Genomic DNA, 21,409 nt, shown 5'->3' with positions numbered 1-21,409 from the left:
TTTAACAGTACAAGTACTTTTACTGATATGGTTTTGACGGTATTCTTATGGGTTTATTGTTGTTAAAGAGAAAAACTAAACAAACGCACATTATGCTGATAAAACCGCTTTCACTCTTCACTTCTGAGTATAAAACCAATGAAGGACTTTGACAGTATGTTTTTACTGTGATATTAACAGTTTCAACAAAGAAAACAGTTTACATATTTCTACCAACAGTGGAAATAAACCAAGAGTTTGTCTGCAACCCTAAAATCGCTCTGAACGACGCCTCCACCTCCACCAGCTGCTCAACTCTGACTTTAATCAGCAGCTTATGCTCCTATAATTTAATTAAACATAACATACCTGCTTAGCGAAGGAGGACCGACGAGCTCAAGGTTTCTGCGTCTGTATGTGATGAATTTTAGTGAAAGTTTAGCGAAGTTTCTTGTTAGAAACAAATATTTTGCGCATCAACTACAGTGAAGTGTAATCAGATTACTGAACGGTATCACCTGCGCAGCTGCACACCTGGTGGTCTGTGTGTGTGTCGGAGCTGCACACGCAGACAGACACGCAGACAGACAGACACACACACAGACAGACAGACAGAACTCTGGTTTGGTTTTGGAAAAGCAAAAATGCATCAGAAGCGTGTTTTACGCGAAATAATGCGCAACGTTCCTCTTAGTTTCTACAGTTAGCAGAAGCGTTAGCGTCGGAGCTCATCGGTCCCCCGAGATTTATAAATGTCGTCCCAGGGCTCATCTGACTGCTCATAGTGAGCAAAAGTTACTTTGGAAAGAGCAGAACAAGGCTCTCTAATGTCAGATTTACCACCAAATTATTTCATCTACATTGCCTGTTTGTTTTTTGTTTTTTTCTTTATAAACGGCGCGTTTTATGCGTCAATACCACAGTCGATCATATTTATTTAATTTTTAAAGGGCCAAAATCATGATCATCGTGATTAATTTTGCATTACTTGTGCAGCCCTACAACTGACATGTCTTTTCTTTTTTTTTGGCAACTAAATCGCCCTTTGCTTTAGTCATCAAAGGTGTATTCACAAATTGTCATAGTAAAGTCTATTTAAAAGACAAAACAAAATGTGTTCACTAAACATATTGAAAATGGTGTTGGTTGGAATAAGAACATTTGTAAGTTGTCTTGTGAACATTTTCTGAAAATAACTGTTTATTCTGTGCCATAAAATCAATATCCGCTCTGTTGCTACTACAAGTTGGATTTTTAACTGCTGCCCCAGCAAGAGGTAACTTTTAATGGCACTTTCCTATAAGGGATTCCTAAGCAATCTCCAGACTTTGTGGAATATGTACAGAATTAAACGACAGAACAATACATTTGCAATATTTTGTCTCTCCTCGTCCTCACTCATTTTGCTGTGCACATGTGAAGCCTGTATGTCAACAAAGTGTCTTGTAAATAAAGAGGGAAAATAGCAGTGAAATCAGAGTAATTTATGTTCTATCAGGCAGAGCCCTCCTGTAGACTAACTCATGGAAAACGAGAATAATATGAGCATCAAACAGCAAAAAAAAGTAGCATGTGTTTGAGATAATCTGCCTTCCTGCCATGTGACTACTGCACATATCACAACAGTTGATGCTGAACCGTTATGTAAGGCTACAGCCTGCTGAACTTTTAAAGGAGAGGAAGAACTTTCTGCAAAAAAAAAAAGTTTGAGCATCTCCAGTATGACAGAATGATGGGACAGAGAGTCTCCCTGAGGATAAACGCTGAGTCCTGAAAAGACAATAACACACCCACATGTTCTGAACAACACACACACACAGAGGCTGAGCACAGACAGTGTGACACATGTCAGACCCTGACTGGGCCAGACACACACACACACACACACAAACAGTGGCAAACAAAGACATATTTGTTTCCATCAGATTCCACATTGGGGGTGGAGTTTCTTCCCATGAGCCTCTGCTCCCTCTCTCTCTCTCACCCCCAGTATCTACTGTATCAGTCCATCTGTCCACATCTCCTCATCTAATTTACTGAACCTTATTACATCCATCGCTTATCTATCATCATAACCTTAAGTGATGATGTTTTTACTCATCAACATACCTGAACATTCATCAAAGCCATTAGTTAGGGGAGACAGCAGAAAGAGGATAATGAATTTGATTTATTGTTATTAATATGCCACGAATTTGGCGAAAAGGTATGGCGCGCTCGGCTATGATTTATTAAGACGTGAACTTCTGGGAGCACAGCTGATTTATCACACATGACAGCTGGGCAGTCTCAATTGTGAAACCATCACTCACATGATAAAATCTTGTTTTTTTTCTAATGGGCACATGGAGGCTTGTTGCCCGAGATCAAAGTGGATGTCTTTGCATCACAATGAGCTGTGCTGTTAAAGATATTAAATGTCATGGGTGGTGTGACATGATACCAGGCTTGGATTGAGTTAGGGTCGGAGCAGTCCATGTCTGTACTTTTTGCTTAGGAAGTAGCTTTTTTTCACCCAAAGCATTCTTTTGGAGATCTGGAGACAGTTAAACTTTTAGTGCCTCACGTCTCTATGACTGAAACTCCCTTTATGGGGGAGTCATGTCCATGTCTCGCCTCACTGGTACCAAGAGGAGCCGCTGCATCGTCCGTGCACTGGCCACCTTCCATCCTGCATCTCCTCAGCACATCCTACAACCACTAGTAATTTACTGCTCTCTTTCCTACAGTCAGAATCCAAATGTGACCAAAGTCTTTCCATTGCTGCCTTCCAGACTGTGTCGACAGTTTGCCCCTCGCTGTCAACATCCCCTTCTGTCACTACACTAAGGACCCTCCTTGATATTACTGTAAAAATTTGTTATTTTAATTATTTACCTACATATAAACTGTTTGTTTGTTTGTTTGTCTTTTTAACATGTGCTCCATTAATACACAGTTTCTGCAAATGTTCCCAGTGAGCCTGAACTTCAATTTGTTTGATCCATGCACAAACAGAAAGCGAAAGAAGGAAAGGTTTGGTTTTAAGAAAGTTAGATCCACCAACCATGTCTGGCCAACTACCTACCAGGCACTGTCACTTCAGCCTTCATCTTGTACAAGCAAATACACGACATGCACTTTAATTTGTAATTTTTGCTTTAATGCACAAGCTTTGTGTAAATTTAGAAGTTTAAGGTTATAAATAAAATCTCAGTTGAAAGTTCCCTCTCGAACATTCCCAGACAAGTCAACAAACACCTTCAAGAACCTTCTTTTTATAGATAAACCGTAGCTTAGATGCTCTACGAGCCTCCTCGGGTTTCTATCTGTTCATACCAGCCCAAACACAAGTAAGACATATATACAGTGTGCTTGCACAGATGTAGAACTCACATGCAAGCCTCATTTTTCCACTAAGCTGTTATGCATGGCCTGTCAAGAACTAATAAAGCCACACACACACACACACACACACACACACACAGCAGCAGCAGAGCCATCGCCCCCTGGTGTGACGTCGGTTGGGTTCAAGCGATTTCAAAGTGATGCAACACGATCCAGCCGAACGTCTCCTTGGCAGACAGGCAGCACGCAGCCCAGCACCCCAAGGCGAGGACGTGCACCTGCCGTCCTCACTGACTGCGCTCAGCAACAGACCCCCGAACGTCACTCAAAACCCCCGACAACGCCCCGACTCGCAGTAATCAGAGACAGGATTATGTTTAACTGGGTCGGATTCCTGATAAAATTCTTTCACAGTCGTCAAATTTCAGATGCTCTTGGAAGACAGTAAAAAAAAAAAAAGTGACTACTTTGAAACTATACTTGCAAGAGGTCCAGGTTTGTATATATTTAGACTGAAGAGACAGAAAGAAGAGATAGATTTGATGGCTGGACTGAACACCAGCCTCTCATGTAGCAAAAAAAAAAAAATCAGCCACTTTTTGAGAGATTTGTGGGCTCAGCTTATACAGACATTATACACACTTCAGTTATATGACATAACTATAAGTGTGTGGCCAATCTGGTGAAATTGCTCAACAAAAACACTTCCAACATGCCAACTGATTCTGACAAAAATCTTTCAGTCTGCTTCTCGAGAGCTATTTATGTTCTGCCACGACTCCGAATATGAACTTCAAAAGCAGCCAAAGCTTTTCTTGTTCAGCATCCTGACTGATAAGTGACGTGACATGTCGGTGAAGGCTGCACTTGCAAAGGGAACTGAGGTACTTGTTGTGGCCTCAACGCTTCCTTGTTTGCTTTCACTGCTTCACCACTCGATAGGGACTGTCAGAGTGTTTGACATGGTTTGGGAGGGTTACTTTAAAAACGACTTCTGCTACAAATACTAGTTCCCGGTTAAAAAATATAGACAGTAATCTAGTCTAAGTATCTCAATCTTAAAGTAACCTAAATCAGTTCTGTTACTTTTCAATTACAAATAAAGGCAAAGGAAAATAAATAAAAATATTAAAAGATGACTGTAGTGTGTAGTGTAGTGTGCATGCCACGGTAGCAGCTCGTTTTTTTAAATTTTGAAACACATTTTAAAACTGTAATTCTGCTAATAATGCCCATTTAAGTGTTTTGGTAATCTGATTACATGTTTACTTCTTTAACTTTACTGGAATACTCATAACTTTGTTTCTCAGTTACATAACTCCATTCCATGTGTTACATGTGTTACTCCCCAGCCGCGTGTTTTCGGGTCAACTGTTTATCGGATCAGATATTCATGTGTCAGATATTATGTTAGCTGTTTTTTTTTTAGGGAATCCAGATGAAAAAAAAAAATCATAAAAAATTACTCATGCTTTGATGCAGATGCTACTCTCAATGTTAGTCATTCTGTGGTCCTTAGCAATGTCCCACCCACAGCACCATCACAAGCAACAGCCAATCAACACTGAAGGATAAATACTGGAACGCTTTTAATTAAATATATGCAAAATAAATTAAAGACAGTTTGTGTTATTCAACCGCAAACACACTGCAAATGTCTATCAGTTCTAAACATCAGTAATCTGTGTCCTTAATTACCAATTATTTATGGAAAAAAAAATAGGTCGACCTGTACTGTGTACATGTAGTAAAAAAATAGTAAAAATTCACTCTATGAACTCTTGGGTGTTATGCTCACATTTTGGACTAAAAAATGTATAGACTCTACATACTGTAAGCATCTTACTACTTAAATTTATATTTTGTTTCTATTCTTGTCTCCTCTCTGCTCTGTATAAGCACAGTTTGAAGTTTAGCCCAGTTCAGTCACAAAGTCCCAGAACTTTTGTCTTGTGACCGTTGGTTGCAGCTGAGTCACTAATGGCCTCCCATTTGCACCGAGGAGCACAGACTTCTCATCTTTTATTTTCATTTTTTTTCTTTTACAGATTCTGTTGAGAGCAAACAGTTTACATTTTGCACATTAATGAGACATGTAGAATAAAATCAAATTAATGAAATTTGGTAAATATCACAGAAGTCAGATGGTTCTTTTCATGTTTTTTTTTTTTTTTTATAGTTTCTGGCTGTGCAAATAGCATAATTGTGATTATTCTGTTTAAGACACAGAGGGTTAAATGTGTGTAGGTAGATCTGATGGTCAAAAATAAGAGACGAGCAGTTCCACTCTACTCATTGTTGATCACTTCAAGCAGAGCGTACTTTTGAAAAGCAAATTTAAGAGACGTGACTTATGACAACGGCTCCGAAACCTGTAAATTATATGTGTATGTTTCATGCAGTGATGTAACCTGGTTGGCGTTAATATGTCTGTGTGGACTCATTTCCCTCCAACATAGCAACTGTGGTTGTTGTCAAGGTACAGAGGAACTTTAAAAGCAAACCAATTCCACATTTCGGCCCTACCAGGCAGACAGGTTTATAAGTCGCTGATAAGGCCACCCTCTATTCTTTTATTGTAAGCTGTATTTCAAAATTCTATTGCAATAACATACACATCTACAGATTTACTATGACAAGGAAAATATTCAGCTCTTGAAAGGTGAGCACACAATGTTCACGTCTTCCAGTTAACAACCTGACAATGAGTCCTGACAGAACTGCATGCCAATGTCTGGTTCTTGTATGACTTGAAAATCGACATACCAAACAACCTACAAAACAAGTGTGAAGCTACGTAGTTTGCAGCCTCATGCCTCAGGAAAACGGGGATGTTTGAAAGGTCAACAAAGCATCTCAGTCTGAAGACTGCCTGAACAAAGACAAAGCAGCAGTTTTTTCCTTGCATGTGAAGACCATGTTCACAGTGTCTTAAAGGTGCAGGGTGTAAGATTCAGGGGGATTTAAGGCAGAAATAGGATTGAACATACATAATTATGTTTTCATTGGTGTATAATCACCTGAAAATATAAGAAGAAATTATTTTCCTTTAATAATATGTTCGACAAAAACGTAAACATTCGTCAAATCCCACTGGTGTTATTGTTACTAGGTATATATCTCCACTGGCTCCCTGACAACACCTAATGTTATCTTCACCATCAGCATAAAGACTCTCTGAAATACATGTCATGAGAAACATATACGCTCCAACATGACCGTCCTCTACTGTTAGTCATCCTCTCAGATTTTGGGATAAACGGTAGCAGGGGTAGGAAAAGCAGGACCTGTCACAGGGGTAAGGTTACAGCCAGGTGGCACTGGGGGGTGAGGAGGTGATGACGTCTCATCTCCAAAAGAAGAGATGCAGGCTGACCCCACACTCATCACCCGCCCTCATAACTGTGTCACTCATTTCAACTCATCACTGCCAGGAAGAGCCTGGATTGTAATGAAACTGATGCTAAACACGGTTCAATGTGACAATTTTTTTTCCACGTCGCAGAAGAGGGGATCAAATCACTGACCCGAGGCCCACAAACCCTAAACCAACTGCCATGCCTTTAAATACACCCACACTTATTAAAACTGATCTCTGCCGTGTATTTTTCTATTACATTAAGGCAAATTGCTGTATTCATATCTGAGTCGATAAAAGCTATCCAGGCCTAAACTGGACCTGAATCCAAAACAGAATGCACATAATCCCAATCGTCGCATCTCTACAGCTGCTGTCTGGAGTACATTTTGTCTTTTGTTTTTACAATTACTTGGTAACTTGTTTTGGATATATTCTATGTAAAAAAAAAAAAAAGGGTGTGGGTATAACACCACTTCCTCAGTTCACATGGTACATTGTACATCTGGCTTTTCTATCAACACTGTGACCACATGAAGACATTTGCGTCCCAGTAGCACAGAAAAGGACAGAAAAGTACAGTTGTGGTTTTGCAACGCACATTTGTGCACATTTTGAAGAACTGGATTAGAAAAAGTTAAAGGGAAGGAGTTGCATAATGACGAGCACAAACACCTTTTCTGAGTAAAGTGTGACTTCGTGAACATTTACATAAACGACTGATAAACTGCTTTTTGTTGTTGTCTTCGCCTCCGGACAGCACAGCCAAGACTAGCCGACATGAAGGAAAGATTACACGTTTCCAGACATTTAATCATTTTTCTAGTATAGATGACTAACGTTTTGCATGCTTCTTCTTCATCATGAAGGTTTTTTTTTTAATATTTGAAAAACAGCTGGTTTTGTTTTTGGCTTTATCTACTCTATTTACTCTATGTGCCATGCGTACGGTGGCCTATAGGCCTTCTGCCAGTACAATAAAGCCTTGATTTTTTTTTAGCTGTTATTGAAAACAAGCCAAATTATTTGTTTTAGCAGAAGTTCACTCCAATTGCTTTGGCAATTATATAGAAAAACACAGAGCACTACATGGCAGCTGGGGAAAAAAATAAAAATAAATCACATTTCTTCCTTAAATTCTACTTTAAAAAACAATTTGAAACATAATTTTCACTCGTAATATTCAGTCAAAAAACAAGAAATTAGATTCTAGATCGCATGCTGCATGTTCTCAGTCTTATACCAGATGCCACGAAAGAAACATTACGTGTTTCCAATTATAGTCTCCTGATCACACAACAATGTCCATCTTTCATAAGACCAACTAATGGACAGCCACTAATTCGGTGAAACGCACATCCATCATGAAACTTTATTCCGGCATGAAACTCAGAGCCCGGAGAAGAAGCCTGAAAATCCTCAGTAATGAGCATCGGCCAAAAACAACTCAAGCTTTCTGCTGGAAAGTAGCAGACACGACTCACTGCCCTTATAAAGACAAAGGGTGAAAACAGGCAAGGGGGCATTTTGTAACACACTCCTGTACTGTAAATGTCAGCATCAGTGATCCACGCACAGACACACATCCTCTTGATGTGGGCAGGGGTCCAGTTCTAACACTGCAGCCCTCAGGCTTCTTCAGACAGCGCTCATACTTAAGTGAGGCGCCACCGCAGGGCTGCAGGGTATAACTGTTTCTCACACCGGCGCTTCCCAGCCAGTTAAAAATGACTCCAACCAACACACACACACACAAACAAATGTGACCGTGGTCCCGAGTGGTTTCTATTGAACGTCGTTGATTACCAAAAGACGCACAGGGCACAGCGGGTCAGAGTGCTCTCAGATGTCAGTCGTACCCGGTTAGTTACTTCTTTCTTTACACACACACCAAACACACCAAACACACACACCTTGCAAGGCCAGTGTTGCTACCACCCCTTCATCAGAATCATCTCAAAAGTAAAAATCCCAACTCCAGAGCTTCTCGTTAAACTTAAGGCAGCACAAAACACATTCTCTATAAAACTACAAATATTAACATATAATGTCAACAAAAAAAAGGTAACCAATGATATGTGTGTCTATGACAATGTGTTAGCAATGCTTGGCTGCCTCCTCCGATGAATAACTGCTAAATGTTCAAATGATCTGACTTGTAGGGCAGCTTCAGCAGCCTGACCTACTGCCACAAGCTGTTACACACTGTTAGCTAAATATTTACTTGTATGTGGCAATACACTTTCAGAGGTGAGAAGCCGGCGTTCTTGTGTCAACACATTAACCGTTTACAAGCAGTTTTGTTTGGCTAATCTAATAATTTACAAAATACAGGATTTCTGCTGAAGTGTTACTTCGAGGAAACCTGTGGCGCTGATTAAATATTCACTATTTGGGAACCACAACATGAAAATAAAACAATAACTGTAAAGAGGTAAAGAGGCAAATTATTTTTACAGGTTTTGCAGCTACCCCCTAAGTTCAGTTACCTACTCTAGTGGCTCCCAAAGTTTAAGTATAACCTTTTAACCCTCTGAACCACGAGCAGTTTCAGGGCATTTTTTTGTTCCCGTCACATTTTTTACTCACTGTAAGTTCATTTTTTTACTGCAATATAAAGCCCTGCACCTCTATGGTAACAGTACAGCAGTGGATAGAAGCAGAGAGAACTCAAAATATCTTTTATGCATTGTAAGAAAACAACAATGCCAAAAATCATATCAACAAAAGTGGACAATCTCTGATAGTCTATTTTACAAAAATTTAAAAAAAAAAACCTGGAATCAACATGTACAACACTTTCCAACTAGCCTCAGCTGTAACCAACAAAAACAAAAAGTGACTCTAGGTATTATACTAGTTAAATTTTTTATTTTGTTTCCGTACTTGTCACCTATCTACAGTGTAAGCACAGCCTGCAGTTTATAATAGTTTAGCCAAACAGCCCTTTCATTTTTGTCACGTGACTGTTGGTCACAACTGAGTCACTGATGGTATCACGGCTGCTTGTAGGTTGTGTAGAACTTTGTTAGGTTTTTACAGAAACTAGTTATAACAAACTGTTTATTTTTGGCAAATTTAAAATGAGAGACAGCAAATGAAGCAAATTTAAGCTTATATTAGGTTAACTTAAATTTAAAGTTAAAAACTAAGTTAGAAACAGTTTCTTGCTCTAAACAGATGGTATAATTTTGTCAATTTTTAAAAACAAGACATTTTTGTCCAAACCTGTCACTGGATTTTTGGGGTGTACAGGGTTAAAATGAAGCATCGTGTACTCCTTCACATGCAAGTTGTGAGCAGTTCAGGCCTTATTCCAGTCCCCACACTCAAAGCCTCACAGGACTTTGTGGTGTGTTCCCACTAAATACATGAAAGCTCAGGGCTGTCCTGTCAAATCATCAAGTGCATGAGGGCTCTGATGTGGACTTGGACCTGGTGGTTGTCCTGCCCCCCACAGAATGCACACAAACCAAGCATGGATGGTGCAGGGAAGAAATCTGCTGGGACATTCATCTGTACGGTATAGTATCTGGCTGTTTGCTGTTTTTTATTGTACCTTTGTAGAGTTGCTTGTATTTTCAATCAAAACCCACACAGGATTTACAGACGTCCATGGCTACCCTGACTTTTGCTAGTTGGCTAAAATGTATAATTACTGTAATGTCAGAAACAGCGAGTGATAAACGGAGCAGCTGATCAAACTGTGAATGAAACACGAGTCTTGATGTCTCCAAGCAACATGCTGTAATGATAGTGTGTCCATTCCTCCTTTTTATACCATTTGGAGCGAACTCATGAACTCACACACTCGAGCTCTACAGCCGTGACGTCAGTAAAGTCTGTGAGGGTTTAGTGCTTAGGCCTGAGGGTGGATATTGGGATAGGGCCAGCGTTCCTCCTGAAGGATTTTCAAAAGGTTTTTAGGTCCCCTTCAGGATGTCCTGCCTGCAGACTGGAAACAACAACTTAAACCTAAAGGCCACAGGTTTTTCCCTTAATGTTATTTTAAGTCATCTGCTTTGTCATAGTACCTCAAGCAGCATACTGTGTCAGTGACAGCTTAACAGCCAAAATCACCAAGCTTACCTCCACACTCTCGTTGACCTCTATTCCCCCATCATTGTCGTCATCCAGTTGTTTGTGGATGTGCCGCAGCGCGTCCAGACTGAAGCGGTCGGCCTCGCCCATGCATGGCGGCATCACTATAAGACAGGGATCTACAAGGAACAAAAAAATATTTGGTCAGAGATAAAGGGCCAGGTGAAGGTTAAACAGCAGCCAGAAGAAGAAGAAGTTTCCACAATGATCACATGTCAAGTTACTACGTGTCTGGAGCAAACAGATCAGTAATAACACTATATTCGTTTGGTAGTTTCCAGATGAAGGCTGCACCTGTGCTACATTATTACTCCTCCCTGGCTTTTAAGGAATTGCTGTTATGCACACTGTGTACAGAGACAACACACACATACACCCACATATACACACACCGTCACAAGAAACGTAACAAGATGGCACATTTATCACAGTAAAATGAAACTAAGCAAAGTCTACAGCCTAAAAATAATGATGATTCAAGAAAATCCCGTTTTTGTCTTGTTCTTTTTTTTCAGTTTCAAGTGAGCAAACCCACTGAGCAAAAGTTTTGGCAATCACTCAATAGAAGCTTGCTTAATTACATCTTAATGCCAAGTGTCCTGAATGGCAAGACGTACTTGTAGCTGCAGCTTTTGGAGGGATCTGCCGACAGGTTACGAAACAGCAAAGAAAAATTCTGATTCTGGTGGGTTGTAAACAGGCGATATTACTTAGACGGGCTTATAATAATAAAGCCTCTTGTTGAGCAAAGAACATTAAGATGTGGGTGTACCTTACATAATATTTGTCATCCTAAGAGGAGGATGCTTTTTTCTCATGACTGCACCTCTTAAAGGTAGTTTGTGCCAACATGACTCCACCTGCCGCCGGGAGCCTGACCACACCCACGCTCTAGGTATTTATTAGAATGCACTCCACTTCCTTGTTTGAAGTAGAATAAGACATGTTTGAGGCTTTGAAACACTGCCCCTAGCAAGACAACACTGCATTACCCCATCAGGTGGTAAAGCAAGTACAAGTGAACTTTGTTCTAATTTAAAAACACTAAAAAAAACAACAGAGGAGGTCATTTAAAGGTGATTAACTCCAAAACCCTGCCGGAGGTTAGAAAAGCAAAAGAAAAACAAATAAATATATACATCTTCAAAATCATCAATATGTCACCATTTATTAGAACCAGAAACTGTAAAAAGACAAAGAATTGTTGAATCATCAACTCTCTGACAGCCCTTGAACTACACGTCTATGATATTCTGCCATCTCCTGGAAAACTCAACCAAACCAAAATGTGAAAACTGGAGAATCACTTTTTTTCCCCCCATTATTGGTAACATCTGTGGGCACTTGGGAAAATTCTGTGTATGTTGATATCAGTTTGTTTAAAGATAAATAATTAGAATATTCAACTTTTTATCTTCTTTTATGATTCATGATCGTATAACTTTGTTTTACTGCACTGAGGACAGTGTTTGAATTCTCTCTACTTGTAGCCACGGTTGTGCTGTTTCCACAGAGATGCAGAACTTTAAACTGCAGTGAAAAATGAGCCCACAGTTGGCAAAAACATGACAGGAGCTTCAAACACCCAAAAGTGCTTGGGGTTCAGAGGGTTAATAAATATACAGTTCTGTACAGGGTAAACTCAGCCTTCACATATTGGATTGTACATACAGTACTTGGTTGCTTCTAATTAAAGAGACTTAGTTATGATCGATATCACATTGATCCTAAATGTTGAGCTGATGGCAACGTATAAAACAGTACGGCCTTAACAGCAGCACGCAGGCAAATCGCTGGTCCTTCTGGGCCCTGTCGTGTGCTCTTGTCATTCCTGCAGCGTCCCCAGGCATCCCCCCTCTTGTTTTTATTCAGCCCCCGTCCTGTCCCACTGGGGAAATGAGCCCATTACTTCAAGCCTTCAGAGCGACGGACAGTTTGAGCTGGCCAGGAGCCAAACTGTCTCAGAGGAGCCACAAAACACACACAGCGCCTGATCTGAACAGCCACATAAATAGTCTCTAGTGCAGAAACACACACATGTACAGATAAACACATTTAAGCAACGAGTTTAAAGACATCCATAAACTACAGAACACGTCCTCAAACATATTTGTGGAAGTTGTCAGTCCAAGATATGCCAAAACCTTTGTCCAGGCCTAACAAAGGATGATGCTCCGTGTTGGCAACAGTTGTGGACTAGACAGACAGCCACACGGCAAGGCCAAGGCCAACAACTAGACAGGAACACACAACCCAACATGTGTAACTGGCACTTCAGAGGGCCTGTGCAGACGATGGGAAACACTGGGAATACTCAAGGAATGCAAACAAGAGATTGTTAGAAATCATATGGAGCTAAAAGCTCGTCATCTTCAAGCACAGCCTAATGCTTGGAACCGATCCAAAGGGTCAAAAATATGTCACCCAGCACTTCTGAAGCTCGCTAACTCACCAAAATAAACCATTTGTTGTCACGCTTGGACAGAGCCAGACAATCGTTATGCTAAGAAAACTAACCAGCTGCTGGCTTAGGATAAAGGTTCAAAGAAAAGCATATCAATGAGCGTCTATAGTCGGGCTGCGCAATTAATCAAATATTAATCATGATCACAGTATTTGCTTCCCACAGGTAAATGAACACATCACCTGTGAAACTGTCGTTTAAAATGCTCTTCACTCTTTAAAACCTGCCCATGCAGGTGAAGTCACTTGGTTTGAGCTTGTGTGAGGAGACTAGAGGCTACTCTGTGCACAGCCGCCTATCGCTGCTGGCATCTACCACAACTTGAAAGTGACATGTTTAGGGATCATTGGTAAATCGTAGTGTAGATTGATCATAAGATATTCAGGAAGTAAAGCATTTAGGGTGCAATTTTATTCATATTTTGCCTCTTCTGAAGAGGAACCTTCTTTGCTGAAATGTTGAAGTGCAATAAAAAAAACCTTTGGGGCTTATTTATAACAATTGATAATTGTGATAAATAATCACAAGCTCAATATTAGTAAAAAATTATCTGTCATCATTTTGACCACACTGGTGCAGCCCTAGCTTGCAGAAATACAGCATTTTCTGTGTCTTGTTGATGTAGGATTGGTTTACTGAGTCGAGATTTGACGCATTAGTTATAGAATTGGCACTTGGCAACGTACAGAAAAAGAAAAAGGAGACATACGATTGGATGTGTGCCCATGCTAAGTTTGGATGAGAGGGCACTGGGGAGGGATGAATGTGTCAAAAGAAGGCACCAACATTGGCAAGACAGCGACTGGCCTGAACCCCACGACTACTGAATGGCAGAGGTGACTGACAGCAGGAGAGGTGAGAGAACACTGATCATTTGTTGTAGGTCAGAGTGAGACAAACGGCGGTGGCTTTAAAATCTCCACCGCGTCACATGATACAGTGACACCACTAAACAAAGTCTTGAATGTGTTTTGAACGAGCTGCTGCAATTAGAAAATCAATAGCTGCTATGACAACATGGTGTGCACCGATCGGAACTGGCCCGCCTCACCTTTACCAGCCTTGAGTAACAGAACACGTTCCATAATTGCTTTGAACATTGTGCACTGGAACAACAGGAATAAAGCAATCACGAACCGCTTCCGTCCCTGAGATGAAAGACACTAAATGAAAAACTATCTATCAGAGACAGGAAATGTTCTCAAATTTTAGATAAGCATTATTTAAGCGGTGTCCATCTGTCTCTGTTCGGCTGAAGAGCATCTGATGCTTGAGAACAAGTTACATAATACATTTGCTTAGCTCGCCGGGGAAGTTTACATAGACTTATTTGCATAGCATGCATATCTAGTTGGCTCTTTGGTTATTTAAAGAGGCGCAAAACTACTTTGGTTTTACAAACACACTAACACACAGCTGCACTCCCTACTGCGAGTGCCAGTTTAACTTTAATCCTTTGTTTTGCAGGAATGTCAGAATTGACAACAGCATACTTTTACAAACAACTTTCTATGATGTTGTTTTCGCTGTCACTTCTTTCTATACAGTACTAGTGGCCTAATTCTGTTCCGCACGTGTGCAGACCCCTCCATGAACCAACTTATCTTTTGAAGCTTAAAGTGAAAAAGATAATTCCAAGACAGAAGAAAAAAAAAAAAAGCACGCTGTCATTCAGATTGTATTTAAGCTGGGCCACCTGGTGTGCAATTCAGAAGTATGACAGCACAGGCCTTTCCTTCCTAGGTGTCCTATTTTTGAGTATGTTTGAGTACGTTTAGGGACAGTTTTTAGCATTACAATGAGGGACCATGTGACAGGAAGTGGCCGTCGGTGACCCCGAGCATTCCGGGGGGACGCACACAAAATCAAAACAGCCGGGACAAGCGGTCCCAAAAGATGACAAAATTGGAAAGCACTAGTTTATTTTTAACCTATCAGGCTCCCAGTTGTCAGGATGTAACAGCTCAACAATGGCAGAGGTCTCCCTCACTCAAACACATGCAGATGTTAAGCACACACGCAGCAGGCAAACACAAGCAGGAAAGCGGTTGTACAGTAATTCACTTTGCTATAACTCACAAATGCGTGCCAGCTGTCAAAGAGGGCGGCAGGTTTACTTCAAAAGAATCTGATAACAAAAGCGTTTAGTTGTCAGCTACTTCCTTTAAAGTGAATCCCAGCGCTTGAAAGTTGTTTTTTTTGGTGCCGTATATGCATGTCATTAAGAGGGTCCTGTCTATTTTCACAAAAAGCTGTTCAGTGTGTGACAAGAGAAGCAGACAACGAGGTGTCTGATGTGTTCACTGTGACTTTTTGGGGACTTCCTTGAACCTGATCGCTGTCACATTTAGCCATCATGTTTATGCAACCGAATCGATACAGGAGACCTAATCCCACTGAATTCTGGGTGTGTGGTGCGCTCAAATCTTAGAGGAACTCTGAAGTATCTGATAAAGATCTCTCGTGCAGGTTCACTTGCTGCTCTTTAGCCCCTGGTAACGGTTTGATGTGCTAATACAAAAGAACTGATTGTATTTTTATGCTTCTCTTCATTTCACATCAGTGCTGGGACAGGTCCTATTTTCCTATTAGTGAAAGATCTCCAAGGAATAATTGTCTTTTTACAAAAGTTTGTATTTTATAATCCTACTACAAATCGTCTGTGTAGCCAAAGCCTGATACCGGCTGCATATACATGGACTTGGGTATCCCAGTTATCATTTAGCTTTTGAAAAATCTAAATTTGTTTAGTTTTTTGTTCACTGGATTACTGTGAAAGAAACCAGGAGAAAGTTGCATGCATACATCTTTAGCCAAGTGATGTGACATTTTGCTGGTTTTCTCCTGGCATGTGACTTCTAGTTTTGTCCACCATACCGCGACACAACATGCATCAGGCCTGAATAATTAGCCAATAAGAAGAGCAAGATTTCTCTGTACTCTATGTAAACTCCATATCTAAAATCTAACCAAAACCAGGGTCAACCTCCTAACTGGAAATGAAGGTGTACATGTACACAATCTTAGATTCCTAAAACCCATAGACTTGTATTTTTGTCTACAAAATATCAGCGCATGGCAAATATGACATGTTCCTTCATTATGATGAACACTGTCGCTGTCGTTTGGTTTGAGTCAATCACACACACACCAGCCTGCAACTGCAAAACTGCAAAAGAGATGTTTTAATCCACAGCTAAAAAAAAAATAGTCCCCCTACAAATACACAATTTGATAAATGTTTGGTAAAAACTAGTGTGGGGCTGTCTCAAGAAATTACTTGGTGAGTGCCACTTTGAAAGAGTTATATCTTCAGTTACAAAAACAAACAAAGAAAAAGGTCTGAGGCCGAGAGCCACTGACTGATTTCCTGACAATAACAAAAATATCAAGGAGAGAAACTGCTGAAGGTTGTCTAGCTGAGTTTCAGGGGCCATTTTACCGAATGTGGAGTTTGCAGGAAACTGCACAGTACAGTACAACTGATGAAGGACACTTCCCTTTTCACAAGACATATTCTTTCACAAGAAAGATTGTATCAATAATTTCCACAATAAAATCTCTATTTTTCCACTATCAAACACTCAGGTGGTAGATTGCGTAACAACAAACAGCAGGAATATCATTCTTTCTGTTTGTGTCGGCAGAAGTTTGGTTTGGTCTCAGTAAGTGGGCTCAGAGAATCAACAGTGACTCCACGTCAGCACCTCGTAGCCCACAGAGTGAGATCTCCACCTGAGAGACAGTGCAAGCATGCCCCCCACCCGCCTCACTTCAAACTTGATCTTGGATGAGGAACAAGATTTAGTGTAAGAGTATCTGGGAGCTGGTTGGGTTCGGGCACAGGCAACCTGAAATTAAGACAGCAGGATATGATGGGTTTGACATGTGACTCTGGGGAGCCAAGGGGCCTCTCCTTACCCGCTCGAGATTTCTCAGTGTCCTCAGCTATTTTCTGCTCTCCCTCACACAGACACACACATTGTTTCTCTCCGTCTCTCTCCCAGAAGTACAGACACAGCAGACATATCAAAGACACACATCCTACATCTATTTGTACACTCTGAGGTGTCTGCATGGCACTGAATGCCGTTCGGAGCAGACCAGGATGAAGTAATGAGGAAGCAGATCAGAGAGCAAACATGCAAAATGCCAAAACAGATGACAGTGAGCCTACATGCACACCTCTTCATATTTCGGCCTCCTGACAGTGACCACATCTCAGATGCTCTCACAACAAGCAAGCAGCCAGCTGGGGTCAAAGAGTCTCTGCTTTGAAAAACAGTTAGGTTACATTTAGTGTTCTGCAAAAGACCCCAAATTGCTCCGAACACTTTGCTTGGCAGGACGCTGCCATTATTGTGTCAATGAACTGCTGAATGTGAAGCACTTTAGATAAAGGCTCCGTTTAAATGCAGCCATTTTTACACAAATGCAGGATGCAAACTAAAAGCCCTATCAGATACTTCTGTGACTAATAAATTGCCAAAAGCTGAATTATTGTGAAATTTAATCTGAATCCACATTGTGCCACATGAAAACATTCATCTCAAAACAGGCCTGTCAAGCACATAACCTGCTACATATCGTTTTTACTGTTAAGTAAGCACAGGTAAACTAGAGCTCACAATTACTTCTTGCTTACTATATAATGCATCTGTGTTAAGTGGAATCAATTTTACCAATGCCACAATGAAAGGTAATTTGAAAAATGCAAAAAATTACATTTGTGTAAATCTGGACCAGACAATGGCAAAGTGAAAAAATGTTGTCAAATCTTAATGTATTGTTCACTGCAGAGGTAACTGTAAGCAATGTGCCAACAAAGGCAAGACAGAAACGCTTGTTACCTTGCAAACACGGATGTAAACAATGCAAGATCTAAAATAATGAAAAGAGCACTTCTGCAAATGTTTGATGAGGAACAAAGTGCATTCAGTATATTTGCTAGGCTGTAAGAATACAGACAATGTTTGGGGAAACAAGGTAAAAAATAACATGGTTTGTTTGCAAGAAATCTCCATGGTAGATAATGGAAGTCATTAAATTAACATCTAGATAACATTTACTACAGCTTCCATAAGGCAGCTTAGATAAGCTCATTGTCAACATTAGCTAGTGTTAGGAGAATCGTAGGATTGGTCAATTGTTGAGAGGCTTAATTTCACCTTGAAACATCCGGGGAACCATAATCTGCAGAACAATGACACAAGATCCCACATGACTTTGTATTTTCCACGTAGACCTCTGACTTGTCCAGACAAATCAGGGGGTAAAAGTTAGCTGCAGCTTCTCTAGAGATGCTGTGAACACTTCGGCAGTTTTCTTGAACCTGTTTTTTTTCTTTTCACATTTAGAATCATAACCTACATGAACCACTGTTCTGATGTAACAGACGCAGCTACAAGAGAAGTTCAGGTGACCTCCTGCTTGAGTCAATCCATTCTCCAGTCATTCCGCCATACATGGGACACCTTTCTCCATACTGTACGAGGTGTGTCAGAAAAGTTCAAGGACTGGTGTCACGAAAGATATATTTCAAACCCAAACTATGAGTTTTCCCCTTCAGACGATCAACCAGCTTGTCTACAAAGAGATCCTGTGGCGTTTCCTTCGTTCAGTGCGCGAGAAGAGGCAAGAGTTGTGGCAGGACAAGTCGTGGCTGCTTCACCATGACAACCTGCTCACAACGCCCTGAGCATCCCACAGGTCCTGGCTGAGAAGAACATCACTGCGCTGGAGCAACCTCCGTACTCACCCCACCTGGCCCTGTGGGATTTTTTTTTTCCTCTCCCTCAAGCTCAATGGGGTCATCAAGGAGACCCGTTTTGAAGATGTGGACGACATCAAGATGGCTGTGATGACGGAGCTGCTGAGGATCCTGGAAGAATCCTTCCAGGAGTGCATGGCGCCGTGGCAGAGAAGGCTGGGAAAGTGTGTTAGACTCCAGGGGGATTACTTTGGAGGGGAAAACTTGTAGTTTGGATTTGAAATATATCTTTTGTGACACCAGTTCTGACATTTTTCTGACACACCTCGTATTTTACCACAGTGTCGACCATGTCAGCAGTTCATTAGATCCACTGACGCTTCACCAAACTCTTATCAGCTTTCACAGTTATGACACATGCTCTTACCACATGCACGATAAATGACATGTTAAAAAAAATCTTATAAATTCTTGCATTTTATTGATGTCCTTTGTAAAGGGGGGCATCTCTCATGCCTGACCCTGCCTTTGAATACTTAGTCACATGCTAGTGTGTCTCACAAAAACAGCAAACAAAATGTATTGAGTACAAACATTAGATCCTGCAAATTGTGTCAAAGTGAGGGAGGAATGTGATGTCAGTGTGTCCCCGACTTGTTCTCTGTAAACGGTGTCCATATGGCAGTGTCATAAGTCAAGCTGACGGGTCAGTATTAAAGGCAAGTAAATAAAGCTTCTGGAGAGTCTACCATTTCAGCTCATCAGCAGCCATTACTAAGACACAAATATCATTAGCTGCCTAGAAATGCCACCAGCTAGTGCAGCGAGAGAGAGAGCGAGAGAGAGAGGGAGAGCTAGTTAGTTGAAGAGGAAGAAACAAGATACAGAAAGTGTTTGTATGTTACTCTCAGTTTGCACAAGCTGTTAAAATGGACACGTAGCAGGAATATACTTAAAAACGCAGCCCCTTCACATTGCTTTTTTTAAATTATTTGAAGGAGGTTTTAGGATTGGCCAGCAGGAGGGAATGAAACTGACAGACTACAACAAACTCCATCCCAAAACTAAATAAGCGAGTCTTCTGTCATGGTGCCCTTGCAAAAGAAAAGCTTTTATTTCCCAGGCTTTGAGGTTGCTGCTATGTTTGAGTTGATGCTGCGCTGACAGGTGAGCTTTCAAACTCCTCCGGGTGCCCAAGGGCACGGCAGAAGAATGTGTTGCTGCAAAATCATCAAGAAGCAAAATGCCACACACAAACATATAATTACCTCACGCCTCAGATGGGAGTCAGAACTTTTTTTTTTTCACGACTTGCATCCACAAACGTGATTCAGATTTCTTAAGAGCCACCCACACAAAAGCACACACTTAGCTCCATGTGTCCAGGCTCCAGACATGTAACATGTCTGAACTACACCTGATCCACCCTGAACTGGATTATCTTTGTCGCAATTTGCTAAATGCAAGACGCAATGAAAACAATAGCTAATGCAAATAATACAGGCGGAGGTGGATCAGCTAAGAGGGGTGTACTACGAAGCGAGATTAATGGATCAGCGAGGTATGTCGAGCCTAAAGCCAGAGTTTTAAGTGTCACGAAGGTGGCTCTCTTACAACCTACAGGATCTCCATGGTAACTTATGCTGCACAGCTAACCTGCTCTGGAGGAGGTTTTGTATAGAGTTTGGAATTTGAATTGGCTGTAAAACACACAACCTTCAGACAAGTTCTTTTCCTGACAATATTCTCTAGAATCAATAAAGATTCTCAGGTGAGGGAATACATTATATCCACAGACCTGTTGAGGTGTGTGTTAGTAATGCCACAAAACAAAGCCCTGCAGTGACATGAAGCATAATGCATGCATGGTGCTGCCACAGGAGCTTACATGCATTCATTTGGTTATGCAGAAAATGCAAAAATATTTCTTTATACTTCCTGAGTTTTACACTGCTGGTGCTGCAGACAATAGAAAACCAATTAGAGATGTATTGGTCTATTTATATTTATCACAGAGGAGATTTAATAATTAACAATATTTACATTACATTTGCATTACTTACTTCTTGAATATCATGTTTAAATGTATGAAGTTTGACGTTCAGGAGCTCCTATGTGCAGCTGTGACATTAGAAATAAGCGGCTGCATTGACATCAGCATTGAGTGGTAAAATAAATCTATTAACTTACACAATTAAAAGATTTGTAACAGCCTTCTTCAATTCCATCAACTGCAGTACTAGCAGTTGTAGCTGTAAAAAAAACATTTATATCCTTCATAGCTCTCCATTGTAACAGCCTGTTCCTCATGATGGGTAGCATGTAATCAGGAGGAGTCAAGTGACATGAAAAAACACGGTCTATGTAGACCCAACTTTTCCTGTTACATGCCTTTGACCTGTTGACCCAAGTCATTTCTACTGAAACTGGGATATACCTTACCCATATAAACTACCTTAATGGGCATCAG

General features: G+C 40.7%; 1 protein-coding gene across 2 annotated transcripts in view; it reads right to left on the bottom strand.

Annotated features, from left to right (window-relative positions):
• The window catches only part of stim2b (stromal interaction molecule 2b), a 52,060-nt gene that overhangs the window by 12,315 nt on the left and 18,336 nt on the right, over positions 1–21,409 (bottom strand). For both annotated transcript variants that reach the window (XM_008287422.1, XM_008287421.1), the window contains exon 2: positions 10,754–10,884. In XM_008287422.1, the coding sequence (XP_008285644.1) occupies positions 10,754–10,867 (114 nt within the window). In that variant the 5' untranslated portion in view covers positions 10,868–10,884. The remainder of the gene's footprint in view (positions 1–10,753; positions 10,885–21,409) is intronic.

Source organism: Stegastes partitus, unplaced genomic scaffold, assembly GCF_000690725.1.
Source record: "Stegastes partitus isolate 25-593 unplaced genomic scaffold, Stegastes_partitus-1.0.2 Scaffold499, whole genome shotgun sequence".
Lineage (NCBI taxonomy): Eukaryota > Metazoa > Chordata > Actinopteri > Pomacentridae > Stegastes > Stegastes partitus.
The sequence above is the reverse complement of the archived record's forward strand: the minus strand, read 5'-3'. Positions and strand labels throughout refer to the sequence as shown.